At 33.9% G+C, this 20,538-nt stretch overlaps 3 protein-coding genes across 6 annotated transcripts; all 3 read left to right on the top strand.

Annotated features, from left to right (window-relative positions):
• Nucleotides 1-2,262: 2,262 nt before the first annotated feature.
• Nucleotides 2,263-8,795, top strand: DNMT2 (DNA methyltransferase-2). 2 transcript variants are annotated; one of them, XM_011021472.1, is made up of 10 exons: nt 2,263-2,486; nt 2,580-2,690; nt 3,135-3,228; nt 3,330-3,448; nt 3,536-3,658; nt 4,373-4,703; nt 4,800-4,894; nt 5,343-5,408; nt 5,522-5,550; nt 8,081-8,795. In XM_011021472.1, the coding sequence occupies exons 1-10, from the start codon at nt 2,403-2,405 to the stop codon at nt 8,157-8,159; spliced, it is 1,131 nt and encodes a 376-aa protein (XP_011019774.1). In that variant the 5' UTR covers nt 2,263-2,402; the 3' UTR covers nt 8,160-8,795. The 2 variants fall into 2 exon arrangements, with proteins under 2 accessions (XP_011019774.1, XP_011019772.1); XM_011021470.1 differs by having other exon boundaries at nt 2,264-2,486; nt 5,486-5,550.
• A 1,942-nt stretch (nt 8,796-10,737) lies between these two features.
• LOC105122391 (pentatricopeptide repeat-containing protein At3g54980, mitochondrial-like) lies at nt 10,738-13,806 on the top strand. The gene has a single exon (XM_011021469.1). It carries the CDS (start codon nt 10,881-10,883, stop codon nt 13,404-13,406), a length of 2,526 nt encoding a protein of 841 aa, XP_011019771.1. The 5' UTR covers nt 10,738-10,880; the 3' UTR covers nt 13,407-13,806.
• Nucleotides 13,807-16,009: 2,203 nt separating this feature from the next.
• On the top strand, nt 16,010-19,520 carry LOC105122390 (uncharacterized). 3 transcript variants are annotated; one of them, XM_011021468.1, is made up of 5 exons: nt 16,010-16,233; nt 16,912-17,336; nt 17,553-17,867; nt 18,891-18,982; nt 19,085-19,520. In XM_011021468.1, the coding sequence occupies exons 2-5, from the start codon at nt 16,935-16,937 to the stop codon at nt 19,134-19,136; spliced, it is 861 nt and encodes a 286-aa protein (XP_011019770.1). In that variant the 5' UTR covers nt 16,010-16,233; nt 16,912-16,934; the 3' UTR covers nt 19,137-19,520. The 3 variants fall into 3 exon arrangements, with proteins under 3 accessions (XP_011019770.1, XP_011019769.1, XP_011019768.1); XM_011021467.1 differs by lacking the exons at nt 18,891-18,982; nt 19,085-19,520 and adding an exon at nt 17,961-18,610; XM_011021466.1 differs by lacking the exons at nt 18,891-18,982; nt 19,085-19,520 and having other exon boundaries at nt 16,011-16,233; nt 17,553-18,610.
• Nucleotides 19,521-20,538: the final 1,018 nt, after the last annotated feature.

Below are 20,538 nucleotides of genomic sequence, written 5' to 3'. Positions count from 1 at the left end.
TAATGACAACAAACAGGCCTTGAAAATAAATTGATAATGATAACTTGGGAACATTGTATTTTTATAAGATATGATGAATGATGTAGTTAAATTTTTAGTTCATTAAACCATAAAGCTAAAAAGAAAACAAAAAAAATGAATGTCAATATATTTTAACTTTTCAAATATGGAATCCAAGATATTATATTGAAGGTGTCTTTTCTATAAAAAAAACACAAAACTCAATTTTTAATCAATTAATTTTTAAATAATTGACCTAAAAAATATTAATTATATAAAAAGATTCAAAAAATAATAATTTAAAAAATAAGATCATGAATTAAATACAAAATAAATCTTATTTTTTTTATTAAATGATGAGATTGGAAAAAAATAATTAAACATTATAACAACAAAACAATTAAAACAGCAACGCTTAAAATTTAAAAAAAAAAAAAATTTCTTATTGAAAGGTGACATTTAAAAGAAAATTTAATCTAATAAAACTCTAAAAAAATAATTAAAACAGTGATGATCAAATTAAAAAAATAATATATGGTAAATTAAAATTAAATAATAAAATTTAAAATAAATAAAATTCATACAAAAAAATCAAAATCAAAAAATAAAAAATAAAAAAATAAAAACTGGAGTTGACATACTATTTAATAAAAGAGTAAAATTATAATTCTTGAGAAAGAAAAACAAAAAAACACTCATCGCCTATAAACCAGACTATCATCTCTAACACGAGGCGCATCACCATGAGGAAAACATTATGACACTTCTAAAAACATAGTGGAAGAATATTTTTCATGTGGGGAGGTGTCTTTTATGTGCTAGAGAATGTGACACGTACGCCTCAACTTTTTTACATGTATGATTAAACAACAAAGTGTTTTTATGTTTGATATGATAATAATAAAAAAAAAACCATTGTGAGAAAATGAAAAAGCACATTGACACCAGCTTTAAAAATTTTATTTTTAAAATTATTTTAGTTATTTCATTTTATCTTTCATTTTTTTATTTTAATATCTAATTAAATATCAAATTACCTCTAGACAGATTCGATAATAACGAAAAATTATCGTGAAAGTAAGAAAACTGCCCAGCCAGTTAACAAAACAACCCTGTGAAAATACTCAAATGCTCTTCATGGTCAACGTTGAGTTTTTCCTGAACGGCAGGACAAAACTGTAAAATCACTATTACAGTGAAGAATAACTCAACTGAAGAGGTTACAGTGAAAATCCTTGTATTTTAGCTCCTGTTAATGTATTTGCTGCAAGATTATTAATGCCACCATCCATCGCAATACACGTTGCGTTTGCAGGTACACGTGCGTCAGACATGGGACTCAAAACACATTTAATACCGTGAAAGTGTTTGCCTTTTGATTCGCGTTGATAATCTTCTAGTTTTTATTTATTTTTATTTTTTTATGGCCTCAGTGCTTGATGTTAAAATAAAATATATTTTTTAAAAAACCCTCCACTATGTTTCCATACAAGTACTTAACATTGCAAATTTATTACACGGAACTCAACAGCAACTGGAGTGATGTACCAAACCAGTGATCATGCCTTGAACTACACCAATATGCAGGTTTAACAAAGAAACGATACTGGCTGTTTAGATTCTAAACGTCAACCATTGTGTTCAGTACAGCGGTTAGAATCTGTTTTTTTTTTAAAAAAATATTTTTATACTATTCTGATATTTTAGTATTAAAAATATTTAAAAAAAATAAAAAAAATATTATTTTAGTTATATTTTTTTAAATAAAAAACACTTTAAATTATACCTATTATTACACCTTATATTCTATACAATCGACTCTCTACCTAATATACCTCGTTTAGTTGGACTAGTTTCATTTATCTATATAGATTATATTTAAATTTTTTTTATGTTACCAATTGAGCTATTAATCTATATATATGATTTAACTGGGCTGCTATTAAACTCGATCCCCTCTTGTGGATCGATTTGAGATATGGATTGAATTAAAATTATAAACATTATAGTAAAAATTAACCTAGTCTAACTAAAATAACAAGATGAATTAGTGAAGACCGGTTAAATACTAATTTAATATATATATATATATATATATATAATATTTATCTGTTTATTTTTAAATATTAAAATAATAATATTTTAATTGACTGAGATTAATCCATTTATATGAGCCCACTCGCTGCTCCGCGGGCTAGGTTTAAGAGCTCCGGTTCAAACATCAACAAAGGAAAGAAAAACAAGGAAAAAAAAAAAGGGCATCATGCTAGTGGACTTGTCCAAAACGGCGAGTCTTGAAACTCTAGCAAAATGCACTATTCAGCCTCCTTAAAACCCCAAAACCCAATCTGGATTTCTAACTTAAAACGTCAACTTGAAGCGTAGAAAGAAAGAAAGAATCAATGGGGGAGAAGAAGGGTCTTCTACCCAAACAAGAAGAAGAGCCATGGCGAGTCCTGGAATTCTACAGTGGTATTGGTGGCATGGTAATTAACCCAACGCCGTCAACACCCGCCCTCATATCTACTTACACATGCTTGCATCACTAAGTAATGGTTTTTTTTTTTGTGTTTTGTTAGAGATATTCACTTATGAAGGCTGGTGTCAATGCAAAAGTAGTGGAAGCTTTTGACATAAATGACAAAGCTAATGATGTTTATGAACACAATTTTGGCCACCGTCCTTATCAGGTTTGAGCTTCGAGTTCTTTATTCTGTAGTGTTGCTGTTGAATTCTGAATGCGTTGGCATCTTAGTTTTTGTAGTGATTTGTTGATCGAGAAGCTCTAAAAATGGATTTTATCATTTGCCCATTCTGCTAATAATTGATATGCGGGCGTTAAGCTCCTGAAACAAGACTCTTGATCTTGTTATTCTGAGTTGCCGTGATGCTTTATCACATGAGAAGCTCTAAAAAGGGTCTCTGTCCATTTCCTATTGTTTCAATATGGGCTTTGAGTTCCCCAAAGTTGGAGTCTTGGAGATTGGTTTACTGTTTGTGTATGTGTGTGGTTGTTTGGCAATTGGCATTTAAGCTGCAGTGAGTTTTAACGATATAGTCTTTGTGTTTTGAGTCTAGAGTTTTGTAAAGTTCTCCTTTACATTTTGTCTTCTTATATATTTTGGGAACTATAGGGTAATATTGAGACTCTGACGGCTGCTGATCTTGACAACTATGGGGCACACACGTGGCTCCTCTCACCACCTTGTCAACCCTACACTCGACAAGGTCAGAACTACCACTTGTTTGTGTGCTCGCACGCATGTGTTTTCTTTCCATGGATTGTTTTGTGGATTGGAGGAAATGAATTAGGTTAACATATTGATTAGGTCTTCAAAAGCAATCTGGTGATGCTCGAGCGTTTTCTTTTCTCAAGATTCTTGAACTTATTCCTCACACTAAGCAACCTCCAAATATGTTGTTTGTGGAAAATGTTGTTGGATTTGAGGTTTGTTCCTGACTAGTTTGATTTAGCTGGTGATTCACATTGTAAAACTTTTACTTATTCTTTGTGTCATTTGCCTTTTCATGGCAGACTTCAGATACACATGCAAAAATGATAGAGATATTAGCAAGTTCTGAATATACTACACAAGAGTTTATATTGAGCCCACTGCAGTTTGGTGTGCCTTATTCCAGGCCACGTTATTTTTGCTTGGTAAGCTCCTCCCTATTGCTACTCATGGACACATACAAACTATTATTTTACTTGGATTTTTATAGATTTCTGCTTCAGTTGGGTCTGAGATTGAATCTAGGACAGCCTTTTTGAGATCTTGAAAACCAAAATTTGCATAAGATAGATCATAAATGGTAAAATCATACCCATGGAAGCATACAAGCTGCTATTTTACTTGGATCTTTATAGATTCCTGCTTCAATATATCATTTTTCTGTTGTCCCATGATACATGTTAAAGAATGTAATAAACGACTGCTATTCTTGAACTAGAAGTTGAGATTGAATCTAGGACGACAACTTGCTTGAGATCTTGAAAATCAATATTCGTGTGCTAGGTTTTCATGTAAAATTTTATATCTGTTTTACCATCTAGCATCCTTATAATATGTTTGGTAATGCAAAGTATGATATTTATTTTCATCATGCATCTGATTTGTTACCAGATTTAATGTTTTACAAAAACAAAATTTTTGGCTTTAACATCCTGTTACTAAAACAAGTAAATAAATAGTCCTATATGAGCTTTGTGGCTTTTTATAGCAAAATCGACTGAAGTGGTGAGAAATAAATATGGTTGAAATATGTCATATTTGAATGCCTCCTGTAGTATTTTTACAAATTAAGTTCTTAGATGAAGTCCATTTGTACTAATAATATCCATAACTGCCACTTGTATTCATTAACTGCACAGGCAAAAAGAAAGCCTTTATCATTTCAACATGAAGTCTGCAATAACAAATTGCTTTGGTCTCCCAGCCCATTGTTCGAGCATAATGAAAATAATGTAATGGATGGATGGGACCAACCACCCGCGAACTGGGATACTTTGATCCATTCTTGTGAGCCAGTTGAGAGGTTTCTTGTGTTCAATAGCTCCAGCAACCAAGTAACTGGAGCAACTGGAACTGATGTTTCAGCGGATTGTTCTGGAGCTTTGGAGAACATTGATGAAAGAAATCTTAATACAATGTCCCAGTATATTGTTCCATTAAGCTTGATTGAGAGGTGGGAAAGTGCAATGGGTATCCTTGTTATTTTTGCTTCTTTGTATTTTCTGCACTTCAAATTTACCCTATCTATCCTCTTCATTATCTGAAAGTATTCCTAAAAGAGTTTAGACATTGTCTATCCGGATTCAAAGCGATGCTGTTGTTTTACTAAGAGTTATTATAGATACGTGAAAGGCACTGGATCCCTCTTGGCTACTATCCAGGTATGATTTCATTTCAAACTTTCAGAGATATGGCCCTGCAGCTGGGAATTTCCCCCCCTTTTTTTTGGTTGAGCTATTAGTTGTTAATTCCAGTTGTGCTTTTATTTCAAGAACTCATGCTCAATTGCTTTCAATCATCCTAAGCACTCCATTCAACATATTAGATTGGATGTGCTGCAAGGTCCTCTCATGTGGATTTAGTGCCAAACACAATAACTTGGTATCTATTGAGTTATATAACATCACTTTTGCTGGTCATGTGGACTTGGCCAAACTTGTTTGACAAAACCAGTTAGTTGCCTATTTTTCAGTTTGACAATTCATAATAGTTCAATGTATGGTTATACTAAGTGCCGTGGAAATCCTTTTACAATATTCCTGATATTTTAAATTGTGTTTAATACCATGTCCTTTCCTTTTCACATGACATTTACAAATGGATATCCAGCCAAACATCAAGGGAAAAGAATCTTCGTTGAAGAAGCAAGGGCTTAGATATTTTACCCCTAGGGAGGTGAGTAGATTTTGCTTGTATCTTTTTTTGTTGAGCTTTTTATTTGTTTTAACTATTTTCATCATCTTTGTTATTAGGTCGCTAATTTGCACTCATTCCCTGATGATTTTCAGTTCCCAGAGGCAATAAGCCTTAGACAATGGTATGTTTTATTTTGTTTGCATCTATTTTTGAAATGTTACAACATGCAACTGAAGCAGATCATGCATTCAGGTTTCCTTTATTTAGAACATGTGCCTCTGGCAGTTCAAGATAATGATTTTCACTCTTTTGATTAAAAAACAAAAGATTACTTGCAGTCTTTTGAGTATAGAGCAGTCAAAAGCTCGAGATGATATTATGCATAAAGCTAAAATGTGTGGCATTTTTATTGTTCTCAAAAACATTGTTCACCCTTTTACATTTTACCGTGGATTACAATAGTGCAATTTTTTAAAATTTTCAATTTGGTCCCAGAATTGGTTTTGCACAATTAAGCTCTTTAAGACCAAATTAGAGCCCAATTGCATGTTTTTTTTGTAAAAGATGGTTGGATTGAAAGAAAAGGGATTGAAATGAAAAAAACAGGTAACATAGGTGGCGGATTGAAAATTTCGGTCAAAAATTCATTTGAGTCCCCCATCTTTTTTTTGCTATTGGGTGATTGGTCCCTTGAAATTTACAAAATTCAATTTTAGTACCGAACTTTATTTTACTTATTTTTTATGTTTTTTTTGTTGTTGGAGGAGAGAGAGGTCGCTAAATTCCGGCTTAGAGAAAGTATCTTTTGGTGAGGAATTCGACCATCAAAACTATCGTTTTTTGAGGGGAGTTAAGATTATGAGTTTTTTTTTTTAATCTTGAAAACACCTAAAAAATCATATATGAGCTCAAGAAGTCTTTTTTTTAGGTGGATCTTGGGTTTTTAGGGCGGTATTTTACATTTTGTGGCTATTGATTGGTTTATCAAGGTTTCTAGGGTGTTTTTTAGGTATTTTAGCGGCCACTACAGTGGCCAGATTCTGGAGATAAATAGATGATGTGTTGTCTGTTCATATAGGTGATGCATTAATGTTTTTTTTATGCATGGGGTAGATGACATGTTGTCCATCCCATTATAATTATAAAAAATATAGGCCCCGCGTGAGCCATTGCTTGATTGGGCCTGGCCTGATTTTTTTTAATTTTGTTTTGAAATAATGCATTGGTTGATATTTAAAATAAAATAAAATTTGGGTTTATTTTTAATTAGTTTGTGATGATTTTTTAATGATATAAGGTGTGTTTAATTTTTAAAGAGGGAGGTATGATTCATCTATGATTTTTTATTAATTTTATATATATTAATTTTATTTTAAAATATTGGTTTTTTATAAGATTTTTTATATGTGCAGCCTTACATTTTTGTTTTATTCAATAAATTTTATGTGTATATTGGTTTTTATTACAAGTTTTATGTGTTTTTCCATTACAAATTTATTTTGATAGAGAAATTCATTAAACACAATAAGGTAATTATTTTTGTTGCGATGTTAAATATTTTGATTTTCATTTGTCGCTTAATTTTTTACCGCATCTTTGTATCAGATTGATGTTTTATTTTGCGATTGTTTATTTTTTTTATTATGTAGTTAAATAAAAAATTGTTTTGGAAAAAAAAAATCTCACTAAAGTCCATAACTCAATTCACAAGTTTGACGTACTAGCCTGGGTTACTTGGTTCATAGGTTTGACAAGTTCACTCACTGGTCGAATATGTTTTCTTTATTTTTGGTTTGTTAATTGTTTTTAATAGTTTTTTCTTGATTTTATCATTTATTAAACTCAATGAAATCAATAACATGGTTTGCTTGGGGATTGAGATCGATCTAATTTGTTATTATCTCAGTAGTTTTTGTGAAAAAAGTTATTATTTTGAAATTTTGTTAAAAACTAAGCCATGTTTTTATCAATTATAAAAGATTGTATTTTGATTCATGAAATCAATCAATTTAATTTGTGCCAACTTTCATGCGATTTATTTTAAAACTCGAGTTAGGCAAAGAGCTAGGTTGTGAGATTTTAAAATTGACCAATTAAATCAGGTTTAATAACACAATCAATTTCTTTTTCATGCTGTTAACTTTTTTTTTATATATTTTAAAAAATTTGATTGATCTCATGAATCAAAATGCAATCTTAATAATTGATAAAAACATGGCTTAACAAAACTTTAAAATGATAAATTTTTTCACAAAAACTACTAAGACAATAACAAATTATATCAATCTCAATCCCCAAGTAAACCGTGTCATTGACTCCATTGTTATTTTTTATAATGGAGAGAGGGCCAATGGACTGTTATCAACTAAATGCTGCCTGCAAAATATTTTGCAAATAACAAAGGACAAGCTTGTAGGCTGATCTAGGTTTCTTGCTGAATTGCAAGGCCACTTGCGATTTTGAATCCATTTTTCCAATTCTCATGTTTGAGTCAACATCTTTTTCATTTCATTTTTTGCCTCTTTCCTCTTGGAATTGAGTCTGTTTGGCCTTGTTTAGAACAGGTGCAGGGGTCTGCCTTGGCAGTTAGTTTTTTTTAATACAAATACTGTGCTAGACTGTTGAATCAATCTACACCTTTTGTAGAGAACATAACTATGGAACTATGTAATGCATCTAACTTCGGTCTTTTTTATTTTTTGGATGCACAGTTATGCATTGTTGGGAAACAGTTTATCCGTAGCAGTGGTTGCGCCCTTACTCCGCTATCTATTTTCTCAACAATCATGATTTTTCAATCCAAGTGTCCTATCTACCGATTCTTGGCTTTCTCTTTCAAGTTCTATACCACTCCTAATTTTCCTTGCAAGGGGTCCTAAGTTTTGTTTCCCCATTTTTGGTCAGCACGGGGGTAATGAGTTAAAGAGCTTACTTATGAATGTAGATGTCTTGAGTTTTCAATGCTGAAATCAAGCATTCTGGTGGAGATGGAATTCAAGGGGCACTCCAAGCGTATCCAATTTCCCCCCCTCTTACTGACCATGAATCTGGAGCTGAAACAGGCTGCTTAGTGCCGAGTGTTGTATCAATATTTACAAACAACATGCAAGGAGAAGAAGCATGGAAGGAGCTCATTCAATAAATGGAAATATATGTATGATCTCTGCAGGCGACGAAGTGTCTTCCCCTTCCAAGTTATTGCTACTAATATATTAATTAGATCACATTGTATGTACCTTAGTGCCTAATGTCTGAGATTGCTTGGTTATTTGCTTCAAGAAGCGTGTGGGTTTGTGGCTCTGTCTGGCATTCACCTCTTCTTTCCCAGTTTTTAAGAGTGGTTGTATGATTAACCTGCCTCTTATTTATGAGACTAGTGGTTTAGAAATTAAAAACAAAGAAAAGAAAAGGAATTGCAACTTTGAATTGGCTTGCTAGTTTGCTTTGAGTTGGCTCTACCTTATTTGACAGGGTTGACTGGACTGGGGATGCCATTGTTGCTGGACATGGGGCTTGTTTTACAACTAAAGAAGGTCTCCAGACGGGTTTAGCCGTTGAATAGATTCGATGAGGATCCTTGGTGCTTTTACCTGCTGGCCTCAAAGTGATTGATTCTGGTCCAGGTTAGCATTGTTTTGTTGATCTTAATGTGGCATGTTTCGTTGTTTGATATGACATGAATGCTGTTAACTGGGCTGACAAGGCTGCTCGTGTTCTTAGGGCTAGTTTGCATCTATTGTCAGGAAAGCATCACTTTAGCGGTTAGGCAAACTCTCTATTTTCTCTAGGTGTCAAGAACTCAGGACAGACGCTGGAGTCTGCATAAAACAGTGATCCAAGCTCAAATTCAACTGTGACTGATAACGACTATACGCTTTACATCTTTGCAATTATATAGACAGCTACCTTTGAATCTTCATGGATTGAATAAGAATCACAGCATCAGGAGCATTGAATAATATCTGTAGAATTGCGAGATGCTTATTGTTATGGTGTCGATGCTAAGTGAAAAAAATCATTCCAAATTATACACAACAAGACAATCTCATAGAAAGGAGACTTCATGAAAAGGCTGTGCTTTTGAGTTTTTTTTTTTTTTGAATTAATATTTTTTTAGTTTTTTTTTTTTAATTTTGATGTATTAATTTTAAAAATAAATTTTAATAAATAAATAAATATTATTGTAATGAATTTCCAAATGAAAAACAATTTCTATCATAATCCCAAACATTCCAAGCACATCCTAAAAATATGATTGAATAATAATAAAATTTTGTCACGACACCGAAAGAAATTATTCTGCCTTGTAATCTTATGTACCAAATACAAAAAAAAATCACTTGAATGTGAGAGGATCAACATATAGATCATGATAGGATTGAACTAAACTAAATTTCTGTCATGTCTTATATTCACATTAACATAAGATGAAATTGTTATGTCTTGTCTAATCCCATATAGCTAATGTTACCTTAAATAATTTTCATATGAATTAGAAAGCATGAGAACTATACTAAAGTTGAGTAAAAAATGATTTTTGATCAGTTAACCTACCCCTTTCATTTTATGTACCTAGCTAACGCAAGGCGAAGTTGTTTTGTCTTGTGTAGTCTCATGTGACAAATTCTGCCTTAATGAATTCATGTGTGAGCATGGACAATGCTTGCATAGCTATAAAACTTGTTCCGAAGATTGATTTGGAGAAGGTCCGAGTTATAGAGGATTCGTTATTTTTTTTTATTTTATTTTAAGAAAGGATCAAATCACCTCGTTTTGTCCATTGTTTTTAATACAAAATTATCTTGATTATCTTATAGTTTAATTATTATTATTATTATTTATTTTACCTCTATTCTTTTGAAAATTAAAATTAAAATTCCATAGTGTATAGGTTAAAAACATTTTAAATTCTCGCTCACTAAAAAAAAAGCCAACAATAAAAATCAAATTAAAATGTCATTATATTATAATTAATAATCAAAAGACCCCTTGTAATGTTAAAATTATAAAATTACTATACAATTGAAAATTACCCTTTTGGTGTTCAAATTTAAAATTGGCAACTACTGAAATGTATTAAAATATTTTTTAAAATTTATTTTTTATATTAACAAATTAAAATAATGTAAAAACATAAAAAGATTAAATCTTTAGCAAACACACAGCTGTTAGGATTGCCAAATAAGCCCTAAATCACTTGTTAACCTATTTTTCTAATCAGATTAATTTAAATCACTCATTTTTTTTTCAACTTGAACGGGTCTTCGTTCTCGGGTTAATTTATAGGCCAATTGGGTTTCATGACTAAGTTAGCAGCAGTATTTCAGGGCCCTCTCCATTGAAAAGTGGTACTAATTAGCAAGGCCTGTAGGTCTAAGAAGCCCAGCAAATGATTACCTCACTTCTCTTCACTCCACTGAAAAGTCGAAACAGGAGTGAGGTTTAACTGTTAAAGTTGTTAGGGTTGGGTTCTTCTCTTCTGTTTTTGCAATTCCAAGAACCAAAGCAAAAATGAGATCACCAATTTCTTCATCAATCCCTCACTTCACTATACGCTCAATCAAAAGCCCAAAAACCCTCTCTTCACAACCTGAACTCCCCAATAACCCCATCTCAGAAACCCCACTTTCCCAGAATCCCCATCCAAACACCAATTTCCCAGGAAAATCCTCACCAACCTCGCAAGATTCATTTTTGACACTAACCCAATACATAGACACCCTTCTAAACTACCAAACTGATCCGCAATCAGCTCTTAGTTACTTCACTTGGGCTAGTCAAAAGAGAGGGCTTATCAAAAGCGTTGATGCATTATGTGTTTTGCTTCACATTTTGACTAAGTCTACAGAGACTTGTGGAAAGGCTAGGAATCTGCTTAATCGATTCGCTTCGGATGATTGGGGACCCTTGCCTAGTGTTGTTGTTGCTAGGCTAATTGAGAGTTCAAGAAGGTTGGATTTTGAATCTGATTCTCGGGTTTTTAATTACCTGTTGAATAGTTATGTTAAAACTAAGAGGATTAACGATGCTGTTGGCTTTTTTGATTCATTGATTGAGAAAGATATAGTTCCTTGTCTTACTGTTGTGAATATATTTTTGAGTGAATTAGTGAAGAACAATATGATTCGTGAGGCGCGGGATGTGTATAATAAGATGGCTTCGAAAGGGGTTAAAGGTGACTGTGCCACAATTAGTGTGATGATTCGTGCATCCATGAGAGAAGGAAAATTAGAGGAGGCAGAGGGGTGGTTTAGAGAGGCAAAAAATAAAGGAGTAGAGCTTGATGCCAGGGCCTATAGTATTGCTATTGAGGCTGTTTGCAAGAAACCTGATTCTGTTGCAGCACTTGGGTTGTTGAGAGAGATGAGAGATAAGGGGTGGGTGCCGCACGAGGTCATATTTACTCGGGTCATTGGGGTTTGTATGAAGCAAGGAAAAATGTTGGAAGCAGTGAAAGTTAAGGGGGAGATGTTGAGTTGTGGGAAGCCAATGAATGTGGTGGTGGCAACGACTTTGATGAAGGGTTATTGCAAGCAAGGTGACTTGGATAGTGCTCTAGAATTGTTCGATAAAATGAATGAGAATGGAATTTGTCCAAACAATGTTACATATGCAGTTATCATTGAATGGTGTTGTAAGAATGGGAATATGGATAAGGCTTATGAGATTTACAACCAAATGAAAAACAAGGATATCTCCCCTACTGTCTTCAATGTGAATTCCTTGATCCGGGGATACTTGAAGGCACGGTCACCTGAAGAGGCATCCAAGCTGTTTGATGAGGCAGTTGCATGTGGTATTGCTAATGTCTTCACTTATAATTCTCTTTTATCATGGTTATGCAAGGAGGGTAAGATGACTGAAGCTTGCAGTATTTGGGAAAAGATGGTGAGAAAAGGTGTCCGACCCTCTGTAGTTTCTTACAACAACATGATACTTGGCCACTGCCAACAAGGCGACATGGATTCAGCAAATGGTGTGTTTGTGGAGATGCTTGAAAAGGGTTTAAAACCTAATCTGATTACATATTCTGTTTTGATGGATGGCTATTTCAAAAAAGGTGACACTGAATATGCCTTTGGTTTGTATGATCGAATGCGAGGTGAAAATATTGTCCCATCAGATTTCACTTGCAATATTATAATCAACGGTTTGTGCAAAGCTGGTCGCACATCTGAGTCACAGGATAGGTTGAAGAAGTTGGTTCAGGAGGGTTTCATTCCCACCTGCATGACATACAACTGTATTATAGATGGATTTGTAAAGGAGGGCTCTGTCAACTCCGCCTTGGCTGTTTATACAGAGATGTGCAAAATTGGAGTATCTCCAAACGTCTTCACTTACACTAACTTGATTAATGGGTTTTGCAAGAGCAATAATATGGATCTTGCTTTGAAGGTGATGGATGAGATGAAAAACAAGGGTATTGAGCTGGATGTTACCGTATATTGTGCTCTGATTGATGGATTTTGCAGAAAAGGAGACATGGTAAATGCAAGCGAGCTTTTATCTGAACTCCAAGAAGCTGGGTTATCTCCAAATAAAGTAGTCTACAGTTCCATGATAAGTGGCTTCAGGAAGCTCCAGAATATGGAAGCAGCGCTGCATTTGCACAAGAGAATGATAAATGAGGGGATTCCTTGTGATTTACAAATTTACACTACGCTGATTTCTGGATTGCTAAAAGAGGGTAAATTACTCTTTGCTTCAGAACTTTATGCAGAGATGCTTGCTAAGGGCATCATGCCTGATTTAATAACTTATAGTGTTCTGATACACGGTCTTTGTAATAGAGGACAGCTAGAGAATGCACAGAAAATTTTGGAAGATATGGATAGGAAATGTATGACCCCCACTGTCTTCATATATAATACGCTTATTACTGGACACTTTAAAGAGGGCAATCTACAAGAGGCTTTTAGACTGCATAGTGAGATGCTCGACAAAGGTCTTGTTCCTGATGATACTACTTATGATATTCTTGTAAATGGAAAAGTCAAAGATGGAAATCTCTTTTCTGGAGCTTCAAGTGCTTGAATCACATCATGTTTCCTTCAGAGTTTTGTACCATACAGAGGTCCTTCAAAGTAAAGTATCCGTGAAGCGACCCCCATCTAATTTGGGCTGGACCTTAACTGAGATGCGATCCAGTTTTCCTTTTCTTTCTGGTTCACTCCAGGATCCCTTACTCTGACTGTTGCTAACAAGTTTTTGCATCTGGTTCTTTCTTTGATCTTTTCATGAGCTTTTGTGGGCATCAGTTACCACTCTGTTTTAGATCCCATTTTATTGATGTAAATGTGTTAAATAATAGATAATATTAATTGCAACATTTTCTTGTGAAATCTTTGTAAGCAAACGAGCTTGTGTCACCGGTGAAAGATTAACATCTGATACGTTAATTTATTTCGATTCACTTGACACTCGGGTTTAAGTAGTTTGATGTTCTCGCAAATTTTTGCTCCAGTAGCTTAATAACATATCAATCCCCCTCTGTTGTTCTGTGTGCTGTCTTGGGCATATAAATATGCCAAATATAGGGCTTTCCACTGCTAATAGATCTGTGGGTAAGTGATGAGTATGGGAGTTTTTTGAGGTTACAAGGAAGACGTCCAAATTCGAGATCTCTTAGAGGGAGGGAAACCTCCCGAATCTCGACGTAGCTGGTGAGTAGTGACTGCTTGCTTACAATCTGTAAGGCATCAAAGCGGCTGAACAAGATGTTTTCTCTCCCTCTCGAGGTGTGGAAGGGCCCGTGCTTGCCTGAGAGTAATGGGTCACAAGAATTTTACGAGGGATGGCCTTCTCAGGTTAACAGTGGTTAATTACCGCCCAGCCAGGAGAACGTGTGCAAGGGCCCGTGCTTGCCTGAGAGTAAACGGTCACAAGGACTTTACGAGGGATGGCCTTCTCAGGTTAGCAGTGGTTAATTACCGCCCAGCCAGGAGAACTGAAGTACAGCTTGGCCCTGCTGCAAGGCTCCAATGTCCACACATGCTCTCATCAAGTCATATTTGCTAGGCGCCAAGGTTGCTAGCAACTCAAACATTACAAATTTGTAAGTATAGAGCCTCTACTTTCGTTGTATTGCAAGGCTCCAAAGTTGCAAGGAACTTCAACATTGAACCCCACATGCTCTCATCAAGCCCACACTTCACCGTGTGTATGCTACATGGTATTCCACTTTATCCTGCACTGATCTTATAGATTGTGATCTCTCGGTCACTAAAGACCACTCAAACCTTTTCTTCTTGTTGTTTTTGGACATTAGGAAGCCGACTAGGACCTTATCTACAAAATAATGGTAACTCTTCCTTCTCTAAATCCTCTCATCCCAGATGTGAGAAGGCTTCGATCTTGGGTTGCTTCCTATGACCCCGAGTGATTTAACCAACCAAGCTAGGTAGTAGAACCTAATATTCGTATGAATATTTAAAATCCGATAAATAAGGTATAAATATAGAAATTTCTTATATATTAGATAATGAATATGACATATAAATATAATAGAGATCCTATCCATTGCCATCTCTCCTGTATAGCATCAATGAAAATAGTACCAATAACAACTTGGATTGGAACTAGCTATATATTTCCCTCCGAGCTTGGCGAGGTTAAGCCATGAGATTAGCTTATGATGAGCGAAGGCAGGCAATATAAAGATAAGATCGCTTCGTTTGTTGTGTGGCAGCAGCAAGGGGAGGACTTTGGCATTAAGAAATGGAGCATCAAAAAGGAAAAAGAAAAAAACTTGGACGCCATTGCTACTGCATTATGCTATACATATCTTATATACTAAAAAACTCCTTTTCAATCAAGTAATTGGTTATATGAACTTAGTTTATGTGACCATATCAATCAGTTACAGGATCCATCAACCCATCACCCTATTCACTTCTCATCTACATATAAAAGACTGTATAGTAGTTTTTCAAGGGTTATTATGGTTAAAATATCTATATATATCATCTATTATGTTAATTCTAAACTCTATTAGCTCCACCCTAGACTTGAATCTCATTTTTCTAAAACTTATTTTGAAATTATTTATAATTTAACTTGATGGATATAAAATTATCATGATTTAACCTAGTAACCTTGACAAGTTAATTTATACCCTTGCAGGCCTTTTAACTTTTTTTTGTTAAATATCATTATTTTATTTTTTCTAAATATTAAAATAGATTAATCTGTATTAACTTACCTAATTTATAACTTAAATTTTAGATCATAGCATGGACATTGCTGGATTTAGAGCATGTTTGAAAGTATGGTGACAATTGTTTTTACAAAGTGTTTTTTATTTGAAAATTCAGAAATATATCAAAATAATATTTTTTTATTTTTTAAAAATTATTTTTGATATAAACATATCAAAATAATATAAAAATATAAAAAATTAATTTGAAATAAAAAATAAAAAATTTTAATTTTTTTAAAATATAAAAATAAACATCACTATAACATTGAGTGTTACATTTAAATTTATAACCACCAACCACGTTTTTGTTTGTGGTAAAAAAAGAAAAGAAAAGAACTTTTCCAACACAAATTTGGATTTCTTAGATTGAGCCCAGTCCATTGGGCCCCATTTCTTAAATTTTGTTCCGGTAGAGAAGCGGAGAGAAGAGATTCATTATACTTAAATCCAAAGTAATTAAAAAGGACAAAAACCTTCCCTAACACCCAATCAACCCTTCACTACCCACAATAAAATAAAAAAGAAATATAAAACTCCTCTTTTTTTTTTTTAAAAAAAAAAAGACAAATAAATAAATAAAGGTCTCTATATTGAAAATCAAAATCCCCCAACAAATCTAATTCTCTATCTGTTATCAAATTTTTCACGGGTTATCAACGCAAGGTCAGTGAATTTGAATTCTTTTTTTTGTTCTTAATTTTTTTTAATTTTTTTTGTTAATTTATAAATGGTTAAATAAATTTATGTTATTATTAAATTAAAATATTGGCATTTTTATTTTTCCTTTTTCTCCATTTATGGTATTCTATGATTTTGTGGTAGAATTGTGAGTTTAGTTATGTTAATTTGAATTTTTCTTATGTGATTTTGATTAATTTGGATTTTATTTTTATTTATTTTTGTATATTTTGTTATGTCGTGTTTAATTTCTTGGAAAGTGATTAAACAAAGAAATTTCTATTTTTTAGGGGTTTTTCTTGATGGGTTTGTCTTATTATTGTTTTTTGTTTCTGAAGTTTGTGTTTTTAGCAAGATTGTAGAGTTTGTTTCAAGAAAGATCAATTTTTTAACCAACTGAACCTGGGGATTAATTGTGATTACTATTATTAATTACATCTCACTAAGTGATGGTGCTTTGCTTTGTACTAATGCAGTTAACACTTTGTTGATATACATTATTTGTTTCTGTTTTCAGGCTTGTAGTCTTTGTTTTGATAAAAAAAATTTACTTCCCGCTCAGATTCATTTTTTTCTATGCATGGAGATATTGAAGTTTTCGTTATGTTTGATGTTGTTTAAGTGGTTTCTGATTATGAAAAATTAATTTCCTTATTGTTGCAGGCATTGGTGAATTCCATTATATCATGAAGTTCAAGAAAGGAAGTAAAGTGGAGGTGTTGAGCAAAACGGACTTGTCCTCGGGTGCATGGTGGTGTGCTGAGATTATCTCGGGGAATGGACAGACTTATCAGGTTAGGTATGATGGTTCACAGGGCTTGAGTAATGAGGATAATGTGGAGAGCGTGTCAATAAAGGCCATTAGGCCTTGCCCTCCGCCTGCTGATGTTTCAGATGGTTGGACTGTTGGTGATCTGGTGGAGGTGTTCGATGATCTTTGTTGGAAAACAGCAGCAGTTTTGAAGGTCATTAGGGGAAATTATTATCTGGTTAGGCTAATTGGGCCTTCAACAAAACTTCAAGTCGACAAAGTTAACATCAGGATGCGCCAATTATGGCTAGATGGAAAATGGGTTGCAATCGGAAAGGTAAGATAATATTTGGTTCTTTTCTGGCTGCGTTTTTTGCATAATAGTTTTTGGTTCCATATTTGTGTTTGCTGTCTTCAACTGTCTGTGGTTCGCTAGCCTTGTTAGCATAGTTGCCCTCGTCTGGTTGTTTGATTTGTCTAGCCAGTCATGAATATGTGCTTCCCGTGTGCTCCATGTGTTGACTAATAATTATATTTTGGCTACTGTTTCCAGGGTTCTGGCAGTTTTGAAAATGAGAAGTCAAATAAACCATCAGTTTGGAGTTGTTATCAGAAGATGAGGTCTCCAAGGCAGCAAGCCAGTAAGAAGAGGAAAGTGCAAGCTAGAGAAACTTGTTTAGCTAATAAGAACAACACTGGCTTCCAGGAGTCTTGTGCTATGTCAGCTAGAACATCCAAGAGAGCATCCCCATTTTGGTCATCTGATTTTGAAGTGTATAATGGAAAAGTTGACAAAATGAAAGCAATAGAGAAACAGAGTGAGGGCCAGCGAGTGATATCTGGGTACCCATCCTCATTCCTTAAAAAGGTAGATGCTGTTGCTTACCCACGTGAGTGTCTGGGTGAAATATACATGCATGCTTCCTCTAACAATCAAACAATTGGATCTTGTGAAATGCAGAGGGGAACACCAAATTATGTTGTCGATTCTTGTGGAAGAAGCTTGGAACCTAATGATTCTGATAGTGATGCATGTTCCATTGGTAGTTGTAGTGTTACTAGTGATAGTCCAAACAGACTGTTTAATCATGTTGTAGCTGGGAACAGTCCTGTTGCAGATACCCTTAGTAGTGATGCCGAATCTTTTTATGGTCATGGAGATGGGGAAGAAAATTGTTCCTTTCCCCTAGAAGAGGATGTAACAGCAAGGGTCCGTAGGTTAGAGTTGCATGCTTATCGTTGCACTCTAGGGGCATTCTATGCTTCTGGGCCCTTAAGTTGGGAACAAGAAGCATTGTTGACAAATCTTCGTATCTCACTTAACATTTCAAATGATGAACATTTGATGGAGCTAAGGAACTTAATTTCTGCTGAAACAAGCATTCGGATATGTTAATGTTTTCTGTCCTTTTTCCTTGTTTAGGTGTTTTCCTCTTTTATCAACAGGTTTTTCTTGGTTTCATGCCTCGCAACGATGTAAGAAGCAAGATGAAATTGTTACATTTTCTAGCTTTATTTTAATTCTTCAATCTAGGTGATTTAGCTAGTGAAAATCTGTAATTTGGATTCTTATTATAGTATAATATTTCCAGACCTTTTTTTTTTGTTTTATGCTCCTCTAAGGTTCTTGCTCTTTTTCGCATTCTGATCTGTGAAAAACTGCGCTTCTGGTGTTTGGCATACGAGGAAAGTTAGCCCGTTCATTCATTATGCATGACAGGATGATTAACTGTCGTCTTGAATGAAAATTGGAAGATTTGGTTGTTAAGTAGTGTGCAACCTACATCAATATTAACTATTCTTCTTGCCAGTGGAAGTCATGCCTATTGCTTCTCATCTTTCTTTCCACGGAGTTTCGAGGTTGTTATTGATGAATCCCTGCATTTTTCAGGGCCAAAGTAGGAGGCATGCAAATTTTGCTTCCAGAGGTCTAAAGATGATGCTGGGGACCTGTGGTTCACCATCATTTTTCTGGTTCAATGAGTTGGGGGCAATGTTTGCATCCTGTTCTCTTCAATTATGCCCATTAATGGCCAGATACTGACACCATTGTTATCTCATCTCTGATGATGTAGTCCATTTCAGGTGTGCTGGGATCATGTGCAGAGTACTGGATGAAGTAAGATCAGAACTCTGACATGGCTGCCACGAGAAGGTCCTCTCGAACTTTAAGGTTGAATCATAAGGTTTTTGGGTTTTTAGCATTTGAAAACAATATAGTGGTAAAGTAACACATTGAATAAAATATTTGGGGATAATATAAATTTATGAGTTTTTATAACACGCGAGCCCGCGAGTCGTAGATGATATTTTCGACTTTATGCAAAATTGATATTCAAAGCTCATTTTTTTCATGTTCTCTCTGTATTTTTCTCTTTTCTCCTCACAGCCACTCACCCTCTCTATCCCTGGCGTCAATGACCTTCCTCTCTTTTCCTAATGTGAAACACACTCAAAACACCACGAGACTACTCATCTCTTTCTCTTTCCAGTTTGAGATCGTTGCCCGGACTACTCATCTCTTTTTCTTTCTAGCTTGAGATCGTTGCCCCCCCAATTCACCGCAGGTCAACCTATTTTTGGCCAAAATAGCCATCACTGGTATCACCCATATGCTAATGTGTTTTGAATTAGGAATTTTTTGAAAATTTTTGGTTTTTTTTAAAAATTAAATTAATTAAAAATTATTTTATAAAATAATCAATGATTATAGATTGTTGTTGATTATAAATTAACAAAATTATTTTGTTAAAGTTAGTGTTGATTTAAATTAAATTATGAATTATACCGAATTAGATATAAAATAAGATAATTGGTTATGAAGTACATGAATTGGGTTGATAATTTCATTATGGTAGCGAAATTTGATGAGTGTAGGTGCTTGCTAATTAATTTGATGGATATAGGTTTTAGCCGATTATGTTATTGTTATGGTTTTGTTGATAAATTATGCATTTTAATTAATCCTAGGATATATTAATCAATTAGATTTGTCTCTTATTATGTTGTTTGACAAAATATCAAATGATATCACTTATAATGAAGAAAGTCAAGAGTTCTTAACTGCTATATTAGACATGTTTCTTAATGAGTTATATAGTATATTATATAATCAACTTTGCTAGAATATGTTTAAAATAGAAGTTGAAATTACTTGGAAGATGTTGCAAAACAGGATCAGTCAAGCTTGTTATGTCGATGTACCAATCTATAGTGATGAAAGTGTGAATTCAATATTTGAGCTTACGAGTATTAATGAGATTAATATGCTAGAGCTCTACTTAAATAGTAGATCTAGACGAGAAAACTCTTTTAGTACAAAGTTGATCCAAGTTCCAAGTAACTCTTAGAGAACCATGCTTGCATGGACCAATTCGTTATATATGGTTGGATATACATATTACATATGCTTGGAGATTTTATTTTCATGAGTACTGCTAGCAATGCAGTATCATTGTTCATTTTGACACTACTTAAGGACTTATGTGTCATTTCTAATTACAGTTTGTGACTATACCTGTATATCTTTATTAGCAATT

Source organism: Populus euphratica, unplaced genomic scaffold, assembly GCF_000495115.2.
Source record: "Populus euphratica unplaced genomic scaffold, PopEup_1.0 scaffold19.1, whole genome shotgun sequence".
Taxonomy (NCBI): Eukaryota; Viridiplantae; Streptophyta; class Magnoliopsida; order Malpighiales; family Salicaceae; genus Populus; species Populus euphratica.
This window is presented reverse-complemented; position numbering and strand designations above follow the sequence as displayed.